The sequence below is a fragment of the Zootoca vivipara genome, chromosome 4, assembly GCF_963506605.1.
Source record: "Zootoca vivipara chromosome 4, rZooViv1.1, whole genome shotgun sequence".
In the NCBI taxonomy this organism is placed as follows: domain Eukaryota; kingdom Metazoa; phylum Chordata; class Lepidosauria; order Squamata; family Lacertidae; genus Zootoca; species Zootoca vivipara.
This window is the reverse complement of record NC_083279.1, coordinates 29,194,020-29,216,427: the sequence shown is the minus strand read 5'-3', so window position 1 is coordinate 29,216,427 and position 22,408 is coordinate 29,194,020. Positions and strand designations below refer to the sequence as shown.

The 22,408-nt window shown below is 39.2% G+C and overlaps 1 protein-coding gene across 4 annotated transcripts in view; it reads right to left on the bottom strand.

Moving 5' to 3' along the window:
* Positions 1-22,408, bottom strand: part of REV1 (REV1 DNA directed polymerase) — a 46,240-nt gene that overhangs the window by 14,227 nt on the left and 9,605 nt on the right. The window contains exons 2-12 of one of the 4 annotated variants that reach the window (XM_035115511.2): positions 21,345-21,408; positions 20,577-20,709; positions 17,556-17,724; positions 15,461-15,610; positions 14,486-15,171; positions 12,780-12,887; positions 11,838-11,954; positions 3,719-3,842; positions 2,428-2,556; positions 1,375-1,529; positions 90-209 (exon numbers count right to left, since the gene is read on the bottom strand). In XM_035115511.2, the coding sequence (XP_034971402.2) occupies positions 90-209; positions 1,375-1,529; positions 2,428-2,556; positions 3,719-3,842; positions 11,838-11,954; positions 12,780-12,887; positions 14,486-15,171; positions 15,461-15,610; positions 17,556-17,724; positions 20,577-20,709; positions 21,345-21,401 (1,948 nt within the window). In that variant the 5' untranslated portion in view covers positions 21,402-21,408. Of the gene's footprint in view, positions 1-89; positions 210-1,374; positions 1,530-2,427; positions 2,557-3,718; positions 3,843-4,182; positions 7,785-11,837; positions 11,955-12,779; positions 12,888-14,485; positions 15,172-15,460; positions 15,611-17,555; positions 17,725-20,576; positions 20,710-21,344; positions 21,409-22,408 lie in introns of those variants that run through there. The other 3 variants (XM_035115512.2, XM_035115514.2, XM_035115516.2) reach the window with 3 other exon arrangements.

The following is a 22,408-nucleotide window of genomic DNA, read 5'->3' as shown; positions in this document are numbered from 1 at the left end:
CACAGGGCAAAGTCTTGGGTGGGGAGCTGAGAGAACTATGACTGAGTCCCTATACAAAACTGGGAGTGATTATACTAGCATAAATTTACCTGGAAGATAGCTAGTAAGTTGGCTTCTGATAAAATCATCCACTTCTTCTGGCTTTAAGTGATATTGTCCATCTGGCTTTGCTCGGCGCGTTGCCATTCTAGCTAGCAAAATGTTTGAACCTAAAAAAATGACAAATAGAATGTAGCTGAATAAATCCAAATTGTTATTAAAAAATATTAATTCACACTTTGGTATATCACCATCCCAGAGAAGAGGAAGAGGAGGGTGGAGCTTACGATTTATGCCCTCAGACTTATGAACACAGGAAGGCAGTTACAGCACCAGTCAGGTCACGTGTTGTTGTTGTTGTTTTGCTATAAACACGAGCTATGCAATTTCCTTTGGTAAATGAGAGCCTTTCTTCACACTGCACATGGCTTGACTATAGAATTTGCTACCACATAATGTAGTGGTTCTTGAGCGGCTTTAAAAGAGGTTTAGACGAATTCATGGAGGATAATACTATAAATGGATACTATCCATGACAGCTATTACTATTCCCCAGTGCCAGAGGCAATATGCCTCTGAATACCAGTTGATGGGATTCACAAGTAGGGAGATTGCTGTTGCACTCAGGTCACATATGCAGACTTCCCATAAGCATCTGATTGACCACTGTGAGAGCAGAATGCTGGACTACAAGTGCATTTGGTATAATCCAAGATGATTCTTATGCTCTTATGAGTGTCAGTAGCAGCTACAGGAGAATATGAAGAAATTATGCATACTACACTAAAATGTGGAGGTGGTTGCATGGGGAGGGAGGAATGGAATTATGTACCCCAACTCTAATAGAGACATCCAAGTGTCCGTCTGGTTTTCCAGTGTTCTGAATCCAGTGTACAGGATCAACAAGCATGTCAAGCTGAGAGCAGGGAAATGATTCTGCTGTATCCATCCATGTATTCAATGTAGGATGTGAAAAGTGTAAGGATGTGTGTATATTAAGGTGTGCATTAATGATCATGTCATTTATTTTATCTGCAGAAATTTCTATAATGTCAACATTAAGAAAAAAGATTATGGTGATGAACAAGATAAAACCAGCAATAAAATTACATTCATAAAGTAAGTATAAAATACATTACAAATCAGTAGATTAGTTTAATACATCAATATAGCTGGATTAACCGTCATGTAAAGCCCGGGCGAACATTTGTAATAAGTGCACATTTGTATTACCGGTAAGTTGACATTTAAACCCATCTTAACATTATATATATATATATATATATATATATATATATATATATATATATATATTAGTATACATCATGAACTAACCTATTCCAATGGAAGCAGGACACTTGGTCTTGGCTTTTATTTCAGAACGGATAACACTTGCTAATTCTTCCGCTGTCAATCTGGTTTCTGCAATGATTTCAGTGATGTCAACTAGTGCTTCATCACAACTGACTGCTTCAATGTTATGAGTATAGCTATCAACACAAAGTAAAAGGAAGTGAAACAGCAGCAATAGCTCACCAAACATGGGACAAATAAAATCTCCCCAACTGTCTTATCTTCTAATTCTATGGAACCTAAATATATAACTGTGCACTGGAAAATTCATAGATAATACTACTTTCCTTCTTAGGACTAAATTTATGTTAGTAAAGTGTGAGCTCGAGAAGTTTTACTATAGTCTTATTCCAAGCATTTCATTAACACCATCATTTCATTAACTCAAAGTAATATTTAAAGGGTACATCAACAGAAAATCTGATGCATTAGGACCAGTCTAGATGAGATGGAAACATGATTCCTCTGCTCAGATAAACAAGTGGGGAAATGAGCTCTTCTTTTTACCCAAAAGAGGAAAGCAAATGTGGGGAACTGAACCATCCACGCTTAACTTCCCGGTAGCCTGCCATGAAGTTATGAACTTCTCTCCACCTCACCCACACTCAGTTTTTAGTGTGTGAAGTAGCTCCAAACACCACATTTAAGGTGAATGGGCCAAACAACTGAGTAAGAAATGAGGCATCAAGCCAGGTCTCAGTTTAGCTCTTAGAATTCCAGGTAAACACTATTTTTAATATAACATTCAAGTATGAACCAGGTTCTCCAAATCCACTGGGAATTCTTTACCTGGTCAGCCAATGCTGAATCAAACTGATCTTGAAAATCCTATTTTAAAAATACTCTGGTGTGCAACCTCTAAGGCATCTCCCGCATTGAAGGTTTTGTTTCCAAAGCATACAGCATTACAAATAACAGTTTAAAGGCAAACTCACAGATTACTCTTAAATTAAAACAGAAAGACATTTTAATGAAATGTCTGCAGGAGCATCTGAAACCACATCAAAAAGAAAAATAATTTCTCAGTACTTTTACCTTGCCAGGGTTTCATACATGCTTTGTGCAACTTCTTTGTATGCCTGAAAGTCATAGGGCACAGCGTGAAGATTTGGACACAATCGTCTTGCTTGTCCAAAGAACATTCCATTCTTTATACCAACTTGCCTAAAAACAACCATAAGATTGGTTTAATATCAACAGCCTCTAAAGTTAAAACAACTACGGATTTGGAATTTTTCACTGTTCTTGCACCAGGAGATAATAAAGTGCCCTCAAAGAGGCAGATTACTGATAAATTACAAAAGTCACTGTATGTAAATGTGAGACCAGATGCCCAAGAAATTGCTGATAATGGTGGTAAAATCCTAACAACAATATATCAGACCATATCATACCATTTACTGCCACGAATTAGAACTTGACTTTTTTCCACATTGACTTTATATAAGGAATGGACAATGCTTCTGGCAACTAGCCTGGATTCAAATCTCATAGTGGTCAGCACAATACACCATACAATTTAGAAGCAGAAGAGTGTGGTGCAACAAATGGAATTTTTCCTCTTTTACAGTAGGCTTCTTTCAACACACACATACATTGTCCTCTTGCTATTCTCCAGCCAGGCAATTAAGATGTATTTTTGGAGATCAGGGACAAAAACAGAAACTAAGACTGAGGAAAATTGCCTCGGCTGAAGACAGGAAATAAATTGGAGTTGAGGTCTTCAAGGGAATGCTTACTTCCAAGACTTTGTGTGCATTCCGCACCTTTGGATGCTAGGTGGCGATGACATTCCATTTGACAAACTATCATCCAGGGACAACACAGAAGTGAGGCTCTGCACAGGCACAACCCCCCCCCCCAATTCAACTAACTTGGTGCACTAGCTGGAGCCAGCAAAAACATTCCTGCTGCTGCAACAGGGCTTCATCTCCTCCCCACCTTATGTGCTCTCCAAATCTACTCTGAAGTGTTAGGAGAACCTCCAGTATAGTGCAAAGGCAAGCTGAATTCAACCCCATATGTATAACTGCACAAGGCGGGTTCCATAGAGATAAATCACAGTGAACAAGTATGTTTTAAGGAGCAACTTGAAGATGAAAACCCAGGAAAATAATTGTCTGCCTTGTGGAAGGGCATTTTAGCAATACAGAACTGCAGGGGAATGAGGATACATATGCTCTCTTTGAAGAGCTGTAGCATGAGAGAGCTGTTCTCTCATCCCCTTTCTTCTCTTGTCCTGAACGTGTGAGGTAAACATCTACACTGAAAATTAGAGGAAACGCTGCAATTCACAACTGACTAACAGGAAATAGTTTCCTCTTACCTGGCTTCATAACTGCAAGATGCAATTTCAGCCATTGATTGCACAGATATTTCCAAGTCAATTCCATTCACTTGTGTAGACTCTGGATTATCTTCATCTGGTGAGTCCAGTTCAGTTGCTCCTGCTTGAGAAATATTTTAGCTTTTTTGTAGTTAGCGGTTAAAAATAACTTTCATAAGAAATTGATATAATATTTAAAGTTATTTTATTAAAGTAAGGGTAGCAGTGTTGGCCTACAAAAATTAATAACCACAATGTGTATTAAGGAATTACATTAATTACCAAAATACTGTACCACAAAATAGTGTGTAAGCTTTTGAGTTTCCCATAACTCTTCAACAGACTATATGGTAGACTAAGCACTAAGGTGTGAAGGGTGCAACAGTTTTGCCAACATACAGCCTGCCTAGTTTCTCTCCATTTCTGTTTTCTACCTGGTAAGGAGCCTATGGGTGGAAACAAACCTGGGTAACCGCCAGTTGTTGTGGTTCCAGATGGGGGACTAGCCATTATTAATCCTTCTTGTTCTCAGGAGGCCTTTGAGAAACCTGATACCTGCATAGCACATAAACAGTCTATTTGAATGTCTGCTGTCTCCCTCCCAATTTCATCTTGAGACTGATCGTATGCAGGCAACATGCCTTCAACATCAACTCATTTGTTTTTCTTCTCTGGCTTCCCCCACCCCAAACCCAAATTGCTGAGTTTATCATCCATCCTGATGAAGAGTTTTGAAGTACATAAAAGCTTTCACACTATTTTGTGAGACCTTCGTAAGCCAAATAAAAGTATTGCCCTACTATGGATTTGATAATTTATTAAAATAGATTTCCAATTTGTATTATCTAGCAATCTAATGATTTTATGCCAGCATTCCAGAGTGATAACTAAAAATAGTAACAATTCAAATATCACTTCTCATAAATAAATCCACAGTAGGGTTCCCCCCTCCAAATATCCCACACAAAGGTGTAGGCTAATGACCCAAACAGAAAGAAGATTGGAATGTAGAGCCCAAAATGGTTTTTTTTTGTTTTAGTCTACAAATTGGTTTCATAAGCTACAACTGTGAAAATCTTATGAGAAGATTGTCTAAAGCAAACATGTCCCACCTTGCTGTTATTACTTATGAGGGCTCTATCTAAATGTTTCTCCTTTGCATGTTGATCTTGGTGAAATCCAAGAAGAAAGGGCCTTGTGAAAGCATAGAACTTATGCTTGGCTCCTCAACCAACCCCACAGTGTGGCAACTTTTTTCATGGTAGAAAGAGAGCCATGCACACATGTACACTTACTGCACTTTTCAAAGAACTCATTTCCCACAAATTTCTTCTGTGGGGAATTGGAAAAGTGCTACCATAGTTAGAAAGGGAAAAGCAGCTATGTGAAGTTGTTACAGTTTGGATTTTAACACAGCCAATATTTACACTAGTATGGAACATTTTATGACGCAAGTTACACTTCATCTATGAAATCTCCTTTTAACTTTGCTATAAAATGAGAGATTTCCTCCTACCCATCTTGCCTAATCCTTTAAGCATATTTACAGAGATACGTAAATTCAATGCAATGACTATTCCTTGTCTGAAAATGGTTACCTGTTATTAAAGCAGTACAAATAAAAAGAAAATGGGAATAACATATGCAATATGTACTGTAGTTCATTCAAGTACACTATTAAAACAGAAAAAAACCCTACAAGCTGCTCTCTTTTGATGGTCAACTACCTCCCTCTACATCCCGAATTTCTTTTGCTCATTATTTGTCCAAAATATGTGGCCATTTGAGATTACCAAACAAGAGACAAGTTTTTAAGCCCGAGTCTGGCAGATTTATGTTAAAGAACTGCCCCTAACAAACTAACCACGTACCAACTATGAGCAAAATATACAGGAATGAGCTACAGTGCACAAGAACATGTTAAGTCTCTGTTGTACACAGAGATCACAAAGTACAGAGAGACCTACTCTAATATACTAATGCTTACTTTGAAAGAAGAGTTAAGTAACTTGGATTTGGCTTTCGTTTCTGCAGTCTACTACAGTGAACATTTAGAGTTATTTCTCCAAACCGGTGCATTCTTTATAACTGCTGAATTGTGCTACAATTTGAGTTTGAAATGAATTATAATGTAGTCTTTACAGGGCAAAGAATGTAGTGGATGAAAGATGTGAGTGAGAGACAGAACATGAATAGGCTACTATCTTGACAGTTTAGCGTTGTCATATTGATGGGCTCATTCAAGTTACCCAACATATCTGCAACTGCAAATTAGAGCAAATTATGCCCCAAACAAGAACAATGTCTTTTGTCCATTTGCTCTTCCGCCCTGGCATAAGAGGTCATCATCTTGTCTATCTTCATGATTTCGATGGGCTTCTCCACAGTGCAGCACAGTAGATCCCCCCTTAAGCTGATGGTCACTTCCTGTAAATTCAGGGCAATGCGAGACATATTGTCCTCACTGGAATGCAAGGTAGAGAACCTCTCATCAAAAGTTGGAAAACTAGACAGGCGCATGGTGAATGTGGAGCAACGGATGGAGAAATCAGAGGCCAGGACCCAAGTCTGTGAAAAAGAAATCGCTGAGAATAAATCTGTATCTCACGTGATGATTAAAAAATTGTTGCTCTTTAGAATGAAAATTGAAGAAACTGGGATTGAGGGAAAGAATATATTCATATCTTGAGAATGCTGGCAGATGAGGAAAGGAACCTAACCCATTGGCTTTGTGTGCTGATTTCCCTATCTCTTTGGGTCAGATAAGTTCTATCAGTAGAACAATCATTACCTGCTCTCAAGGAGATACAGAACAAGAATGGTAGCAAATGCAAAGCAACACAATTGTGGATGGATAAAATTAAAGACTGGTTTTTTAAGAGGCCCAAGATTCAACTGCTTGTAAACGTTTGTCCAGTAAGAGTGACAATAAAAGCAGGAATCATCAACGAACAAGAACTTTGTAAAAGATGGGGCTGATGCTGAAAAAGCACCTATTTCTTGTCAAACAAATGTTCACAGATCCTTAAAGTAACTGTCTCAGAGATCAAAGATAACCCAAGAGCAGAACACAGCATGGAGAATGGGAGGTATGAACAAATGACATGGTTAGTCATATGTAAAAAACTGAGATTAGAATTTGTTCCAAATCATAGATGGGTGTTAGAGTTTGCACATGGATTACAATAACAGAATTTACCAGTAGGTTAAAAAATAATTTACACACACACATCCAAAGCTTTTATTATGTTTCAATACCTATCATATGGGATAATTTATATATAGCAGACCGTTCCATGATCATTCCTACTGGAAAGTACATGTATTTTTTCTGTATTTTTAAAAATCTATGTGCCACTTTTTAATAAAACATTAGATTAAAATTATTTATATAGGAAATAACTCCTGAAGAGTCAGCAAGCTGCTCATTGCATTTGTTTATCAAATAACCCACAGGTGAACATACTGCTGAAAAATGAAAGTAGAAAAATCATTGAGAAATACACAGAATTCAAAATATGCACAAATATAAAAATCTAATTACCTACCAACAAAGTTAAAAAAAACACCATGTGGGTTATGTCAGGAAGCATACTTTTGCCAAGGTAAGGAATAATGTGAGTGATTTGAGAAGCCACCATGCAATGGAAAGGCACTCTACACTGTTTTTATTCCAACATTCTTGGAAAGCGAAGCCTTGTATGAATTTGTAAAACTTAAATCAGCATGCATTGCAAGACAACACTATATTACACAAGGTCCAAGAAGTGATAGGCATAATGGTGTGAATTGCACCTTCAATCGTTATAACAATGAATACTGCTACAGCAAGATGTACACTACTACAGTGTTCCTGCATTATTAAGACAAAGCAAGTGCTGTGGCTCATGTGACTAAACTCATTCTTGTCAGCAAGATGGGTGAAGGAAAGGAAAAAAGGAGATGCATAGGAGACTAGGATTTGTTATGGCACAGTAGCAACTACGCCATGTTGTACCAGAAACCAGAGTATAATAATTGCTCTTACATCCATCACAGTAAACTATGACAACAACAACAAACAAACAAACAACAGACTCTATAAAGGTACTATAATGCCACCAGAAGGTGGAGAAACTATCCAATCTTAGAGAGCAAGAGTAGCTTGAAGGTCCCCACAAGTCCCCACAGAAGGACAAATCAAACTTTAATAATCATTTTTCATACAAACACTAGAAGCCTCTCTCATGCTATTTATTGTGCATGTTAAAGATACAGAAGAACAAAGCAACTTAAAAACTTGAGTGTAAATTCTACTACATTTCCACATATGCCTAAAATGTTAAAAGTAAGCACACTCTTTTAGTGTTATTTATAACAAGTGTTAAAAGATTGCACCTTGTGTTGTCAATATACAGGGCAGTCTCGAGCAGGTCAGGCGCCCTGGCGCTGAGGGGCGGAGATCGCTCCGGCGCCCCCGCCCTCGCAGGGCGCAGCATGGTTTCCGCGCGGCTTTGCTGCACAGCGCCCTGCCTACTGGCCCGGCGCCCTAGCACATCCCGCCACTGGGAGTCTACCTAGAGCCGGCCCTGTCAATATACTATGCATTGACAAACTATAGCTATATGAATGCCCTTGTTTTTATTGAGGTGTTTTATCCCATTTATCAGCCCTAAATGGACTGTCAAGGAAGCTAGTACTATGGCACAGTACTATGAATGGAAAATATTATCTCTGAATATTCTGAAAATATGTGAAAAACATGAAAGCAGAACAACTTCTATATTTGTAGTTCTTCCCATTACCTTACTTTCCACTCTACTTTCCACTCCACAATCTGTAGTATTTATGACAAATCTCAATATGGTTATCTGTCTGATCTCCAATAGCAGAAGCTAAATGTAGAAGTAATTCTGACTTCTCACAGTGCTACTGATGTTGGCTGTAATTGAAGTATTTACATTGAAAAATACTTAGGAATGTCTGTTTGAGTATCTAAAGGACACAATTCTGGTACAAATGTGACATACATAGTGACACATTGTATCAGACTCCTGCAGCCCATTAGCAGATGAACAGAAGGGCTGCATTTGTGAGTTGCCATGCTCCAGGGCCACCTCAATCTCATTTTGCCTCCTCCCTTTGAAGGCAAAACCAAGTCTGAAACCCGAGGCTTGCTATCACAGGCTGAAAGAAATACATCAATTTAGCATTAATAACTTACACTCTATGTTTGGGATGGATTTTTATCATTCTACCGTAAGTGGGAAACCAATCTTAGCTGTAAAGCAGGAAATAAATAGGATAAATGAATGTACATTTTATTGCCAGTATCCTGTGCTAACATTTCACTGTGGAATGCACTATTAAAACAGCTATGCTACATGATACTTTAGAATCAGGGTTGATGTTTTTAAGTACCTTTCAATGTATTAAAGAACTGGAAGATCTTAGATGTCTTGGAGTGGACAAGACAATCTTGGAATAAAGCAACATTTCAAAACAAAATTCAGGAAACCATATCTAACAATATCTATTCTTGACTAAATGATTACAATCCACTTAAATCAGGCACCCCCAACCATTTTCTGCTGGGGGTATATTTGGAAATCTGAGAAACTGGCATGATCACCAGAAAAAATATCAACTCCAGAAACTAATTATGTATGCAGCAGCACCACCCAGATCCTACTAGCTCAAAGGTGGAAGGAAGACAAGATACCGACAATAAAAGAATGGCAAATGAAAATGATGGACTATGCAGAAATGGCAAAACTTACGAAAACGCTCAGAGACAATGACATTGAGAAATTTAAAAAGAATGGGAAGCATTTGTTGTATGTATGTATGTGTGTGTGTATATATATATGTATATATATATATATGTGTGTGTGTGTGTGTGTCTGTATATGTATATGTATAGTAGTTAAGTTGAGATAAAATTTATGGAAGGAAATTTTAATTGAAATAGCAAAATTTGATGGCATGCATTTAGGATAAAACAGTAAGGATAAGAAAAAGAGGTTTAAGTAAATTATGCAGAAAAGGTATATATTCAAAGAACCAGGAAAGGAAATGGAGGGAAGTCAGGAGGTTAAAGAGAACCTCCGAAAAGATCTTTTCTTCTTTCTCTTTGCTTCTCTTTACTTCTATTTCACTTTTTATTTTTTTATGTTGGATATTTTGTATCTTTAATTTTACTTGATGGAAAATAATTGTTGAAGTTGAAATTGTAAAACCAATAAAATTTATTTACAAAAAAAAGAAAAAATGTCAACTTCACAGCAGGAAAGCTAGTGGTGTTCAGAGCAACACTGCGTAACACAAATATCCACAGGCACAACATACACCCCCGCTACGTATATCCCTTCCAAAGAAAGAGAGCAGTAATCACTAAAACAAGAAGCAGACATCAAAAAGCAGGCAAAATACTCTCCAAACAAAAATGCCTAACACATATGCACAAACACCCATTAAAAACAGAACTCAATTTAACTTTTTTGTTCCTTGACCTTACTAGGCAGCAGTGGAGTCCTTTTCCTTTTCTAAGGAGTTTCAGAGGTAAGCAAAGCCCCAGGGCTACAGCTACCCCACCCTCCTCCTTTCTCTCTCTATGCACACTGTCTCTAGGTTCATAAGGAGACCAATCTGAAAAGAGGGAAAGAGACAAGGCAGTGGCAGCGGCAGCGGCAGCGGCAGCGGCAGCAGCAGCAGCACCTGCAAGTCCACATTTTGCTTCCTACACAGCCCTGCTACTGCTCTTTTTAACAATTCAGTCAGGAGGGGCAAGGGGGGCCCAAGTTAAAAGAACCAAACTGCTCAAGCCTTTCTAAATGTTTAGGAAAAAATGTGGCTTCCTTGGGATCATAGAAGTGTGATCCAACAAAAGAAGAGGAGGAAAAACAGTATTCGGACAACATGGCTCGGAAAAATAATAGCAGCTATGCTAGATCAGATTAAGGTTCCATCTAATCCAACATCCTGCTTTCAACAGCTCCATTCTTCCAGCAAGCCCACAAAGCAGAGCATGGAAGACTACAACTATCCCCCCCCAACCATTTGCCCCTAAAACCTGATATTCTGCCTAGAAACATTTATCTGTCCTAATTAAAAGCCAATGATAGACCCATCATGCAGGAATTCGTCTAATCCTCTGTTAACTACCACAATATCTTTGGGCAACAATGTCCATAAATAAATTTATAAATTTAAGTACTTGCCTGTGCTAGATCTACTGCCAGTCTATTTCATTGAGTGACCAGAGTTCAAATACAACGAGGGAGAAAAACCGTTCTATCCCTTCACACCATTATAGTTTTTCTTCCCTTTTCCCCACTGCAATCTTAAAACTAAAAAGCTCCATTTGCATTGGTCACGTTCCTTTGTTCATCTTCGCTGCTCCTTTGCCAGTTGTAATACATTCTTTGTTTAGATGGGGCAATCCAAACTGTATGTAGTATTTCAAATGTTTTTGCCCCATCTATTATATAAATATTGCCACCCAAATTTGGCAATGCGGTTCCCAAAGTGGAGGAGCCAAACCTCACAGCGGGCCATAATGTGTGGAGGGGGGGGGGGGAGTGGCAGAATGGGAAGGCAAAACAGGCCTGCCACATGCAGCCACACTACAGGAATTGCATACCAAAGATGCACTCCTGATGGCTGCAGGGGCCTGCTTCATCAGCACATTTCACTCAGGGAATCCATTGGTGAAGCAGCACCCAGTACGCCTGAATCCTCCTGCTCTCTGCAGTGCAGTCACAAGGAGAGAGAAAGAATACCCAGTGTCTCTTTCCCTCTTCCCTCTCTTGGTTGTATAGGGTTTATTAAAACCCTAATTACCGTAAGTATCAGGACCAGATCAGGGTCAGGTGTTCCCTGGGTTAGGTTGGGGTGCACAGCTCTAAAATTAACAAATTACACTATCCATATACCTGTTTTTTGGTTTCTCAGAATTTCCAGGCAACGCCAGGTATTTTCAGCTAAATTTATATAAAGTTATTTTAACTAGCAAGATACTACCACAGCACTACAGAACTAACTTTGGATTGTTACAAGTGACAATCCTCTATCTATCTAATCTATCTATCTATCTATCTATCTATCTATCTATCTATCTCAACAAATTTCAGTTTTGTACCTGCTTTGCCATTCAATAATTTATTCTGATAATATTGCCATTCCAGCTGGGGATTTGCACCAGGACGAAGCAAAGATTTTCCTGATCCTCTGTTACTCGTAACTGCAACCGGTTTGCCTGTGAAACATAATACAGTTGTAAGTCAACTTGCACTGCAGTTTTGTAAAAGATCTATGAGCACTACTGCAAATCACTTAGTAACACAAGTTCTACATATCTACAATTGTAAAGCTTTTTTCATTTGTTTTACTGAACATGATTAAGAGAGTGCATTCTGTTAATAGAACACATATCTGTATGGAATAAATGACAGTTTAGCATACAATAGAATTATAGCCTTAACAAGATTAATGCAGAAATTTCCAACCTTATTAAGTTCATCAGCACATTTGGAAGCTTGAGAGAGTATTGCAAGCACTGCTTCCTTTGATCATTTCTCCCCCTCTGAGACACTCTCCATCCATTCAACACACATACTTTCTCTCTGTTTATGTTCACACACACTTAACTTTTACTCAGTCTCCACAGAAAAATAAAGTCCAGGAGAATGGATGCTCCTGTATTTTTGTAAGTTTACACAGGAATCCCTACCCCCCAAAACCCCTACATACCATAAAATTAAAAACGCTACCTTGGTAGACTGCACAGTAAAAATAACAATCACAAATATAGTGCTTGCCTGAACCACAAACACATTGATCTTCATGATTTTGGGCAGAGAGGTGACTACAGGATAGTGATTTTGAGAGTAGTCTATAAAAGTTAGAACACACATTTTTGTGCTAAATGAATGACAAATCTAGAGATATTTGTAAGTACAGTAGCACCAATATGTAGGTTTTCTGTTTAAAAGCTTACTCATGCCAACAGGTGTGCATTTAACAGTACTTTTCCACCTGGTATATAAAAAGCTGCAAAGTGCAAAGAGGAATGAACACTAACCTTTTAGATCAGGTCTACCTCGGATACCCACTGATACAAAGAAGCAGTCCATATCCACATGCATTATACAGCTTTGATGCTTGGTTGAGCTCAAGGTGGCTGCATAATCTAACATAATAGTAGGCAAATGGAAAGTTGAAACCAGACTGAACAATTTTTTTATTCCTATTATACTCCTATTAATCTAGAATATATCATCCCACTCTTTGTTTGCAACGATTTAAACTGTCCTTAAAACATGTAGAATGTTATGTAGTCCCATTTAATTTTTTTCCAAAGGTACCATTTCATTGTTGCATATATTGTTCTTCACTGCAATCAATACAATTTCAAGAGTTTGTTGTACACATCTACTCAAGATACTTGGCCACAGTAACTTTGTAACTACTGTTCTATACAGTACTACCGACTTTTCCTAGCTCTTGACATTTTCAGACCAAATCTGGAAGAACTGATTAACATTATGGCCTTTCTTTCTCAATGTAACTGAATATGCCACCACAGCACAAGCCAGCAGTCATGGGCTAAAAGCTACCAGCACCTGTCTAGTTGGCCATTCTCCTAACTCTTACTAAGGACAGTGCACGTTTCCAATATTGGCCAAAAGAGTAGCATTAATACCGTAGTAGACAGTTTATACACATTCTTAATCATTTGTATTGCAATAGAAGTGTGAACACAGTGAGATGTCATTTTCAAATTATAAACCTAATGATATATATTTCGTCCTCCAACACCACAGTATAACATGGTATTCCCTATAAAGCCTAACATTCCAAACAACAGATTTATAATGAAGCTACTAAGGGCTCATCCAGATTTCCCTTTGTCCTGTGTTTCTAGCCACAGCTCCGGGCTTTAAAGCTCCATATCCAAGTGTTTTGGGTTTTTTGTCCTGGCATTTCCCCCAGTAAAATCTGCATTTTACCACTGAATCGGAAGAAATGATGTGAATTGCCGCTTCAGCAATAAAACACAGGCTTTCCAGGTGAAAACACTGTGATTAAAACAAACAAAAACAAACAAAACTACTCAGACATAAGACTTTTAAAGTGTGGACCTCTGCCTCCAAAGCACAACACAAAGGAAGTCTGGATGAGCCCTCAGACATCCCCCCCCCCAAAATTGAATTTGATACATAACACTGTGCATTAACAGTTAAGGTAAGTAGCCGTGTTGGTCTGCCGTAGTCGAAACAAAATAAAAAAATTCCTTCCAGTAGCACCTTAGAGACCAACTAAGTTTGTCACTGGTATGAGCTTTCGTGTGCATGCACACTTCTTGCAAGCACACGAAAGCTCATACCAGTGACAAACTTAGTTGGTCTCTAAAGTGCTACTGGAAGGAATGGTCTCTAAAGTGCTACTGGAAGGAATTTTTTTAATTTTGCATTAACATTGAAATGCAGGCAACAATATTTGCTCAAATAATTAGTGACTAAGTCGGAAAAAGAGCAGCTAATACCGTACCTTTTGACATGGCATGCACTCCAGTTCCTACAATCCTGAGACTGCTCATAAGCAACCAACCTTAACTGTAGCACAATTGGAATGCTGCACTTATAGTCTCATCAAATTATCTTGGAGGTCCATACTGCCCATCACTAGCTTGCATAGAAATTTCAATGTCAAAATATAACCCGTTAAAGTTACCGTAATAAGAAAAGTGAATGGCTTTTTTAAAGCATAACCTTAAAAAGTACCTACCCGAGTCAGCTTTGTTAAGTATAGATTGCCCTGCTTTCAGTTTTTTTAACTTTTCTCTTCCTGGGAAGATAGCATTGTTCTGTTTCTGCAGTGTATTGACAAAATCTGTAAATTCACTCTTCCAAGTAGCTATATGATGCAATCTTGAACGAGAGTAAAAGTCGGAAATGAAACTGCAGTTAGGAGGTTTGGACAGAGGTGGCTCTACCTTATTAGAAGGTACTGTAGTGCTTTTTGTGCTTGAAGGCCCCTGAACTGTAGAGTGATGAGCACCGTTTCTTTTAATATTACTGTGCAAAGATGAACAAGGTGAGTTACTCATAGTCCTATGCGCATTTCGTAAAAGTTCAGTATTTTTGTTGCTTTGTTGAAAATGCTGCATAGAGCAGTCTCTAAAGTCTCTCCTTTCCTCCTCCTGCACAGGAGCTGGAGACAATCTGCTTGCAACATTGTTGCCAGAATGCACCAAGCTATCCTGTGTCTTTAAGGCACTGTTGGAACTATGAGTGTGTCCATTGAAAATGGAAATGCTGTCTCTATGATGAATTCCGTTCTGCTTGCTAGCAGAAAAGGCTTGCTCCAAATCCAAGACTCTGGCATCTTCAGTCTCATCTTCCATGTTCAATTTACATGTTCCATTGGCTTTGATTTCATTCTCTACTTCATACTTCTTTACTAGACAATTTCTAAAAAAAAGATGGTATAATACAGAAATTAGGAAAAAATATCAATTAAAAACATTTACCACTAAACTCTCCCCGTCTATTGTACTTTGAACCCCCCCCCCCACTTCCACACACTGGTTTTAATAACAAGTTGACAGAATTGTTTCATAAACTTAGTCCACTCAGTTTTAAAGAGTAGTTTGAAATATGCCTAGAGATCTTCTAAGAGCTGCATAAACAGCATTAATATGAATGATCCGAGATGATCATCTAACATAATCTAAATTTGTAATTCAAAATAATTACTTACACCCTGTTGAGCTCCACAGAGATATTGCTAGGACCTGCAATAGATTCTTCAGGTTTGCATATGGTATTAAAACAGAGGCCTTTTTGAAAACTTGACTGTTTTGTATAAAGCTGATATGGAATGTATGAAAGGAGCCGTCCAGCCTTTATGCTGTAAAGAAGATGAGAGTTTAATCAGAGAAGTTATTACAAATTCTGACTCTATGTAGAGTTTTTATCTTGTTCTTAAAGTAGGGGGGTATACTCCCCCAGCTGAACAGCACTTACTTTCATTAACGTATTTAATGTTGGGGAGAGAAGCTGTTGATTGCACTTGTATATTTCTATTTTACTAGCTTGATTGTCTTATTTCTAGACACTTCTTTGTCCCATTATTTTATACAGAAAACAAAACTTAGTAACTGGAAAGGTTTTACAAATTTAAGGTAATGTTGGGAACCCTCAGGCCTGGAAGCCAAATGTGGCCTTCTAGTCTCCATATCCAGCCCGCAAGATTTTTTTCAGGCCATGTTCTTCACTGACTCTGCTTTCTGCCCTCAAGTACCTTTTGCCTGGCTGTAATAGGTCCCTGAGCTGTTATAACGCCTCTTTGATCGCCTGGAAGCAGGACATAAGCCTGCAACCACTGCACAATTGAAATATAGCTTATTGTACAAAGTTAAAGCTCACATCTGTTGCTTCATGCACTTCAATCTCGTCCCATGTGATTTCCCCCTCGTCCCATGTGATTTCCCCCTCGTCCCATGTGATTTCCCCCTCTCACTCTGCCTACCACTGGCATGCACCTCTGTTACTCTGTTACTCTGTCAGTTACTTCAGTTCATATAATTGTATATAATTATTTAAGTGAAATATTACTGTTTGATCAACACTTTTTTATTTGGGGTTGTGGATTCGAATGAAGCTTCTTCCACAATTCCCACTTGCAATGCTAAAGTATTCTATGAGGGTTTTTGATGTGATAAACGCAGCCAAGTCCCTGTTATGCAGAAAAAGAATGTAATCATGCATGGTCTAGGGAAATGCACTGCCAAATCATAGCAATACTGAAACTTAATTCTTGATGGTGTATTTCCCACCCAGCTTCAATCTGTACACTAACAAGAAGTTTGGCAATGGATCAAAAGCCAATATATGCTGCAATTAAGAAAACTACAGTAAGATCATATTACCCAATTAAAAGAACATAACTTGTTAGCACTTATGTGACCAGGTTTCTAAGGGAGTAGCGTAATCTTAAAATGTTACAATGGGGATAGTCTCAAGTGCAGATCATTTGTTTTCCCAATACTGTATGTTCAGTAAAATTCAAATGACATGTCAGTAAAATAATTGCTACATTCTAAAGAATACAAAATAATGCAATAAAGTTGAACACATGAAAGGTATAACAAGGTATAAATAAGGAATAATTTACTTCATTATTTATAAATCCTAATATCATTAGAGATCCTAAGCTTTTATTAAAGCTATTATTTATATTTCCATTTTTAAAACCTTTTTGTATAAAGAAATTCATAACTATATGCCAGTAAGATAAAATAGTGTTTGATTTTGCTTTTTATCTCCAGCCCTGAATTAACAATCCATCATTAAATCAGAGAATAGTTAGTTGCACACTGAGTGCTTATTAGATTTTTTTCTTTAAATTTATAACATTCACTTTAATCAGCAATCCTGTTGATCATAATTTTATTAATCAAAACCATTACTGTACGCTTATTTTAGTCAGAAATTTATTTGCTAAGCACTCAAAAGTCTGCCTCTTCAATATTTTGCATTCAATTCCCATAAAATTTGATCCATCCATCATAGATTTATAGGATAATCACATATGAAAACATTTAACACATATTAAATAATATTTCAGAATGCAATTTTGTTTTGTTTTTTCAAATTTGTTCACATTTGGAACACTTAAACCTGTAGTCCTCCATATGTTGGTAGACTCCAACTCTCATAAACCTCAACCAGTAAAGCCAACTGTCAGGGCTGATGCAAGCTGGAATCCAATGATACCTGTAGGGTTCCTAGTTTCCTATCCCTAACTTAAACAGTATTATCAAGCCTGGATATGATTCTCCAATAATATTTACCTATCTATTATCCATTCTGGTCGGACTACTTTTTCCCCTTTGAGTTCTTTTATTTTGGCATTTGGAAGATTTGTTGCAATAATGTGTGTTGTTTTGGATCTAGAATAGTATACATGATATTGTCCTCCATGCAACATCATTAGCCGCCTCAGTTCATCAGCTGATGGATCTGTAACAGATTTATGAAAATACATGGGTAAGTACTTTTAAATGTTTTTCTACAGAAACCACACAACTGAAGTATTTTGCAGAGTCAGTTTCCTTCATGAGCTGCTCCTAGACTAATATATCCACAATACAAATTAATGGACATAGGAGTATTCATCTGAATATTCATGTTGCCAAAATTTCAATAATTTTCTGATAAACTGAAGGAAATGCAAGATAATAATTTTTAAAAGCTGCCACCAATGGTTTCCAATTAAGGACATCTGATTTATTTATTTTTTCATTCCATAATATACCATAAGGGACCCAGGTGGCGCTGTGGGTTAAACCACAGACCCTAGGGCTTGCTGATCAGAAGGTCGGTGGTTCGAATCCCTGTGACGGGTGAGCTCCCGTTGCTTGGTCCCAGCTCCTGCCAACCTAACAGTTCGAAAGCACATCAAAATGCAAGTAGATAAATAGGAACCGCTACAGCGGGAAGGTAAACGGCGTTTCCATGTGCTGCTCTGGTTTGCCAGAAGCGGCTTTGTCATGCTGGCCACATGACCTGGAAGCTGTACACCGGCTCCCTCAGCCAATAATGCGAGATGAGTGTGCAACCCCAGAGTCAGTCACGACTGGACCTAATGGTCAGGGGTCCCCTTACCTTTACCTTTATAATATACCATAGTCACTCTGTGTTCACTGAATACAGTTCTTATTACAAAAAATCTGCACAAAACCCCACAACTGTCCATGGTTTCTTACTCAACTGACTCTGTTGAAGGCATGGTATTACAGTGTTTCCACTCCTACCTGCGGGGGCAATTCTAGAGGGTGGCATTGGGTAACTTCTGCTTGGCCCCATGGAGACTGCTCCATGGGATTGTAAGCCTGAGGGCAAGGACTACCTTTTATCTGATCATTGTAAACTGCCTTAGGGGTCTTTTTGACCAAAGAACAGCATATAAATGTTAAATAAATTAAATAGTTTCAGAATGTATATTCTGTCCTTCATTGCAAAAACAGTCTCAGAGAGGATCACAATGTTCTTAACATGGTAACGTAAAATTAAGATCTAAAACCAGTACAGCCAACCCTTCATCAAATAACAGCAGCAGTCCTAATCACATCTATGCAGAAGTAAGTTCCACTTCTTACTCCCAGAAAAGTTAGAATAGGATTGCAGCCTGAGGTTTCCAGACCTAGTGGAGGGCAAAGCAGCCTACATACAGAATATTGGGGGGGGGGAGCGGCAGTGTAATACTAATTTTAGAAAAATTCTACACTTCAATTACTCATTTAAATCTTGCATTAGAAATGCTTCTTGTGAAAGCCACATAAAGTATTACCTTGTGTATTTTGAAGCATTTTTAGTTTGTTAGGGGAGCTAACCAGGCCAAAAGCAGTCTAGATGGCTCCCCTCAAAAACAAGACTACAGAAACTTATAAAAAAATTCCTTCAGTAGCACCTTAAAGACCAACTAAGTTTATATTTTGGTATGAGCTTTCGTGTGCATGCACACTTCTTCAGATACACTGAAACTTATGTCGAGGAGAATCCTATATAATAATGTCCATGTTGTCCCTGCGTCCAGATGTCCCGTGTGTCCCTGGGTCACTGCGCATGTGCCCCAGGGATACAGGGATTGGACAGCAGAGACTGCGCGCGCGCACTCTCCCCCCACTCTGCCTCCTCCAACCGCCGCTCCCGCCGGGGTGGAGGCCGGCGAAGGCCTCCTCACAACCCTCCCTGGCCGTGAGGAGCGGCGGTTGGAGGAGGCGGGGGGGGGGGGAGAGTGCGCGCGTCCTTCCTGTCGGCGGCTGGGGGAGAGGAAGGAAGGAGGAGAAAGCGCCGCTTTCTCCTCCTCCGTTCCTGTCCCCCTGCCGCCGACAGCAAGGACGGGTCCCAGGGTTCGGAGAAGCGCTGCGCAAGCGCTTCTCCGAACCCTGGGATGTCTGCTTCCTGTCGGCGGCTGCGGGAGAGGAACGGAGAAGGAGAAAGCAGCGCTTTCTCCTCCTCCGTTCCTGTCCCCCTGCCGCCGACAGCAAGGACGGGTCCCAGGGTTCGGAGAAGCGCTGCGCAAGCGCTTCTCCGAACCATGGGATGTCTGCTTCCTGTCGGCGGCTGCGGGAGAGGAACGGAGGAGGAGAAAGCAGCGCTTTCTCCTCCTTCGTTCCTGTCCCCCTGCCGCCGATAGCAAGGACAGGTCCCAGGGTTCAGAGAAGCGCTGTGCAAGCGCTTCTCCGAACTCTGGGATGTCTGCTTCCTGTCGGTGGCTGCAGGAGAGGAACGGAGGAGGAGAAAGCAGCGCTTTCTCCTCCTTCGTTCCTGTCCCCCTGCCGCTGACAGCAAGGACAGGTCCCAGGGTTCGAAGAAGCGCTGCGCAAGCGCTTCTCCGAACCCTGGGAGTTCTGCTTCCTGTCGGCGGCTGCGGGAGAGGAACGGAGGAGGAGAAAGCAGCGCTTTCTCCTCCTCCGTTCCTGTCCCCCTGCCGCCGACAACAATGACAGGTCCCAGGGTTCGGAGAAGCGCTGTGCAAGCGCTTCTCCGAACCCTGGGAGGTGTCCTTGCTGTCGGCGGCTGCGGGAGAGGAACGGAGGAGGAGAAAGCAGCGCTTTCTCCTCCTCCGTTCCTGTCCCCTTGCCGCCGACAGCAATGACAGGTCCCAGGGTTCGGAGAAGCGCTGCGCAAGCGCTTCTCCGAACCCCAGGATGTTCTAGAGCCCGTTATTGAACGGGCTGAAATACACTAGTGATATATAAATTGCTTTGTGACTTCCACACAGTATAGCTCCTTCATCAACTTTGCTTCATCCTAATTTTTCTTAAAAGGCATTTGAATGAATATTTTGAAAGAATGAAAGCTATCACCTGTAAAGCCATTGACATAGATGGCAACTCCATTAAAGATACCAGATGAAGTTCCATCTTTTTGGTGTTGCATAGCTGCCTCTGAACGGAACTGATCCTCCAGTTTCTGGACTTTGGCCGGCATATATCCTCCCTGGAATGTAAATAAAACAGACTTTAGATATAGATACATTCAACTTTTTTGTGTCTATGGAAATGGGTCAAAAGGTTTGCCAGCCTTTAAAACTATTTAATATCAGTTTAGTTTTGGCTTGAATATACAGTTGTGGAAAACTTTTAAATGGAATAATCACATAAACATTATTTATTTTATTATTAGAATATTTTAATACCACTTTTCAACATTGGATCTCAAGGGAATGCTAAATAAAACATATATTGAATACATGTATGTAATATATGTATTACAATATATTATAATAATATATTATTACAATATAATTTATTACATAAAAATACAAATGCAGCTAATAATCCTTAGCAGGGTTAAAATCACAGCAAACCCACTACTAAGCACCTACAAAAACCTGTATGTTCTGAATAAGTACAAGAAAAAAAATATCATTTTCTAGCCAATGTCCCATATGAACTGGATAGTATTACCTAAACATCCATTACTCTTTGCATAAGTCAGAGATTAAAACAGTAAGGCTATTATAGAAATTATTGTAGAAATAAAATAGTTATGTTAAAGCTACCTATAAACACTAGGAAAAAGCAAGCTAAGTCTCTAAAATGTTATGTTTATAATTTTAGATTTAAACATACCCATATTCCCCAGCCATCTCTGTCACTGGCTCTTTTCCTCCATCCCCCTTCCTTCATAGTGAAGCTATTTAGGGAGAAAAAACATACAAATATTGTCAGTATTACTATTATATAATTTCAAATTGAGGTGTAGGAGCTACAAATATTTACATTGGGAAGACTTTAAACAGCACACCTGATGTACCCATTCTCTTACCACAAAATATAAATTCACATGTATGCAAAAACTTTAGAAATCTTTAACCTAATATTGCACAACTTAAGTCTATCTTGAACCCTAGGTGCTATTTGCCTATATATTGGCCCAATCTTTCAAATAACCTCTCATCTAGCCATACAAACCAAAATAGCAGTTGATATTGTGACATTTAGGACAAACTAGATGCAATGTCAGAGGGATTTCTCCCCCCCTCTTGAGATTAGGAGATGGTGCTTGGGCGCTGGCAGACAACTTCCTGTGGCTTGGCTTGCGGAATCAGGGCCTTGAGTTTTCTTATACTGGGCTAAAGTGATGTAGCCTCATTACAGTGCTAAGAACCACAGTGCAGATATCAGAGATAAACCCTCTGTCTCCTGTTTAAGAGTAAAAGGCGGGTTTTCCTCCAGCCTAGCATTGAATTAGGTTAAAATGCTGCCATTGTCAAAGAAAAAAGCAGCGTTTCCAGAGGGCTGCAAATGTTGAATGAAAGTCTGGCTGCATGCATGTGTGTTATCTGTATGTCTGCTTGCATCTGTGATAGCTTATGTATAGTGTTTGACTGCATGTGTGTGTGGTGTGTGACACAAGAAAGGGAGAGTGCTGCACGACTGCATGTCTAGTGAGTGTATGTGCTTGTTGCATTGTGTGTGTACATTGGCCACACAAGCACTGGCATGTTGCCCTCAGAAGGATGACTGTCAATGTGGTTCTTGGGCCAAAAGAAGTTACCGTATTTTTCGCTCCATAGGACGCACCTGACCATAGGATGCAACTAGTTTTTAGAGGAGGAAAACAAGAAAAATAATAATTAAATATTTGAGGAAGCTTCTTTTGCAAAAGGGGAAAGCTCCATTTTTTAAGGATC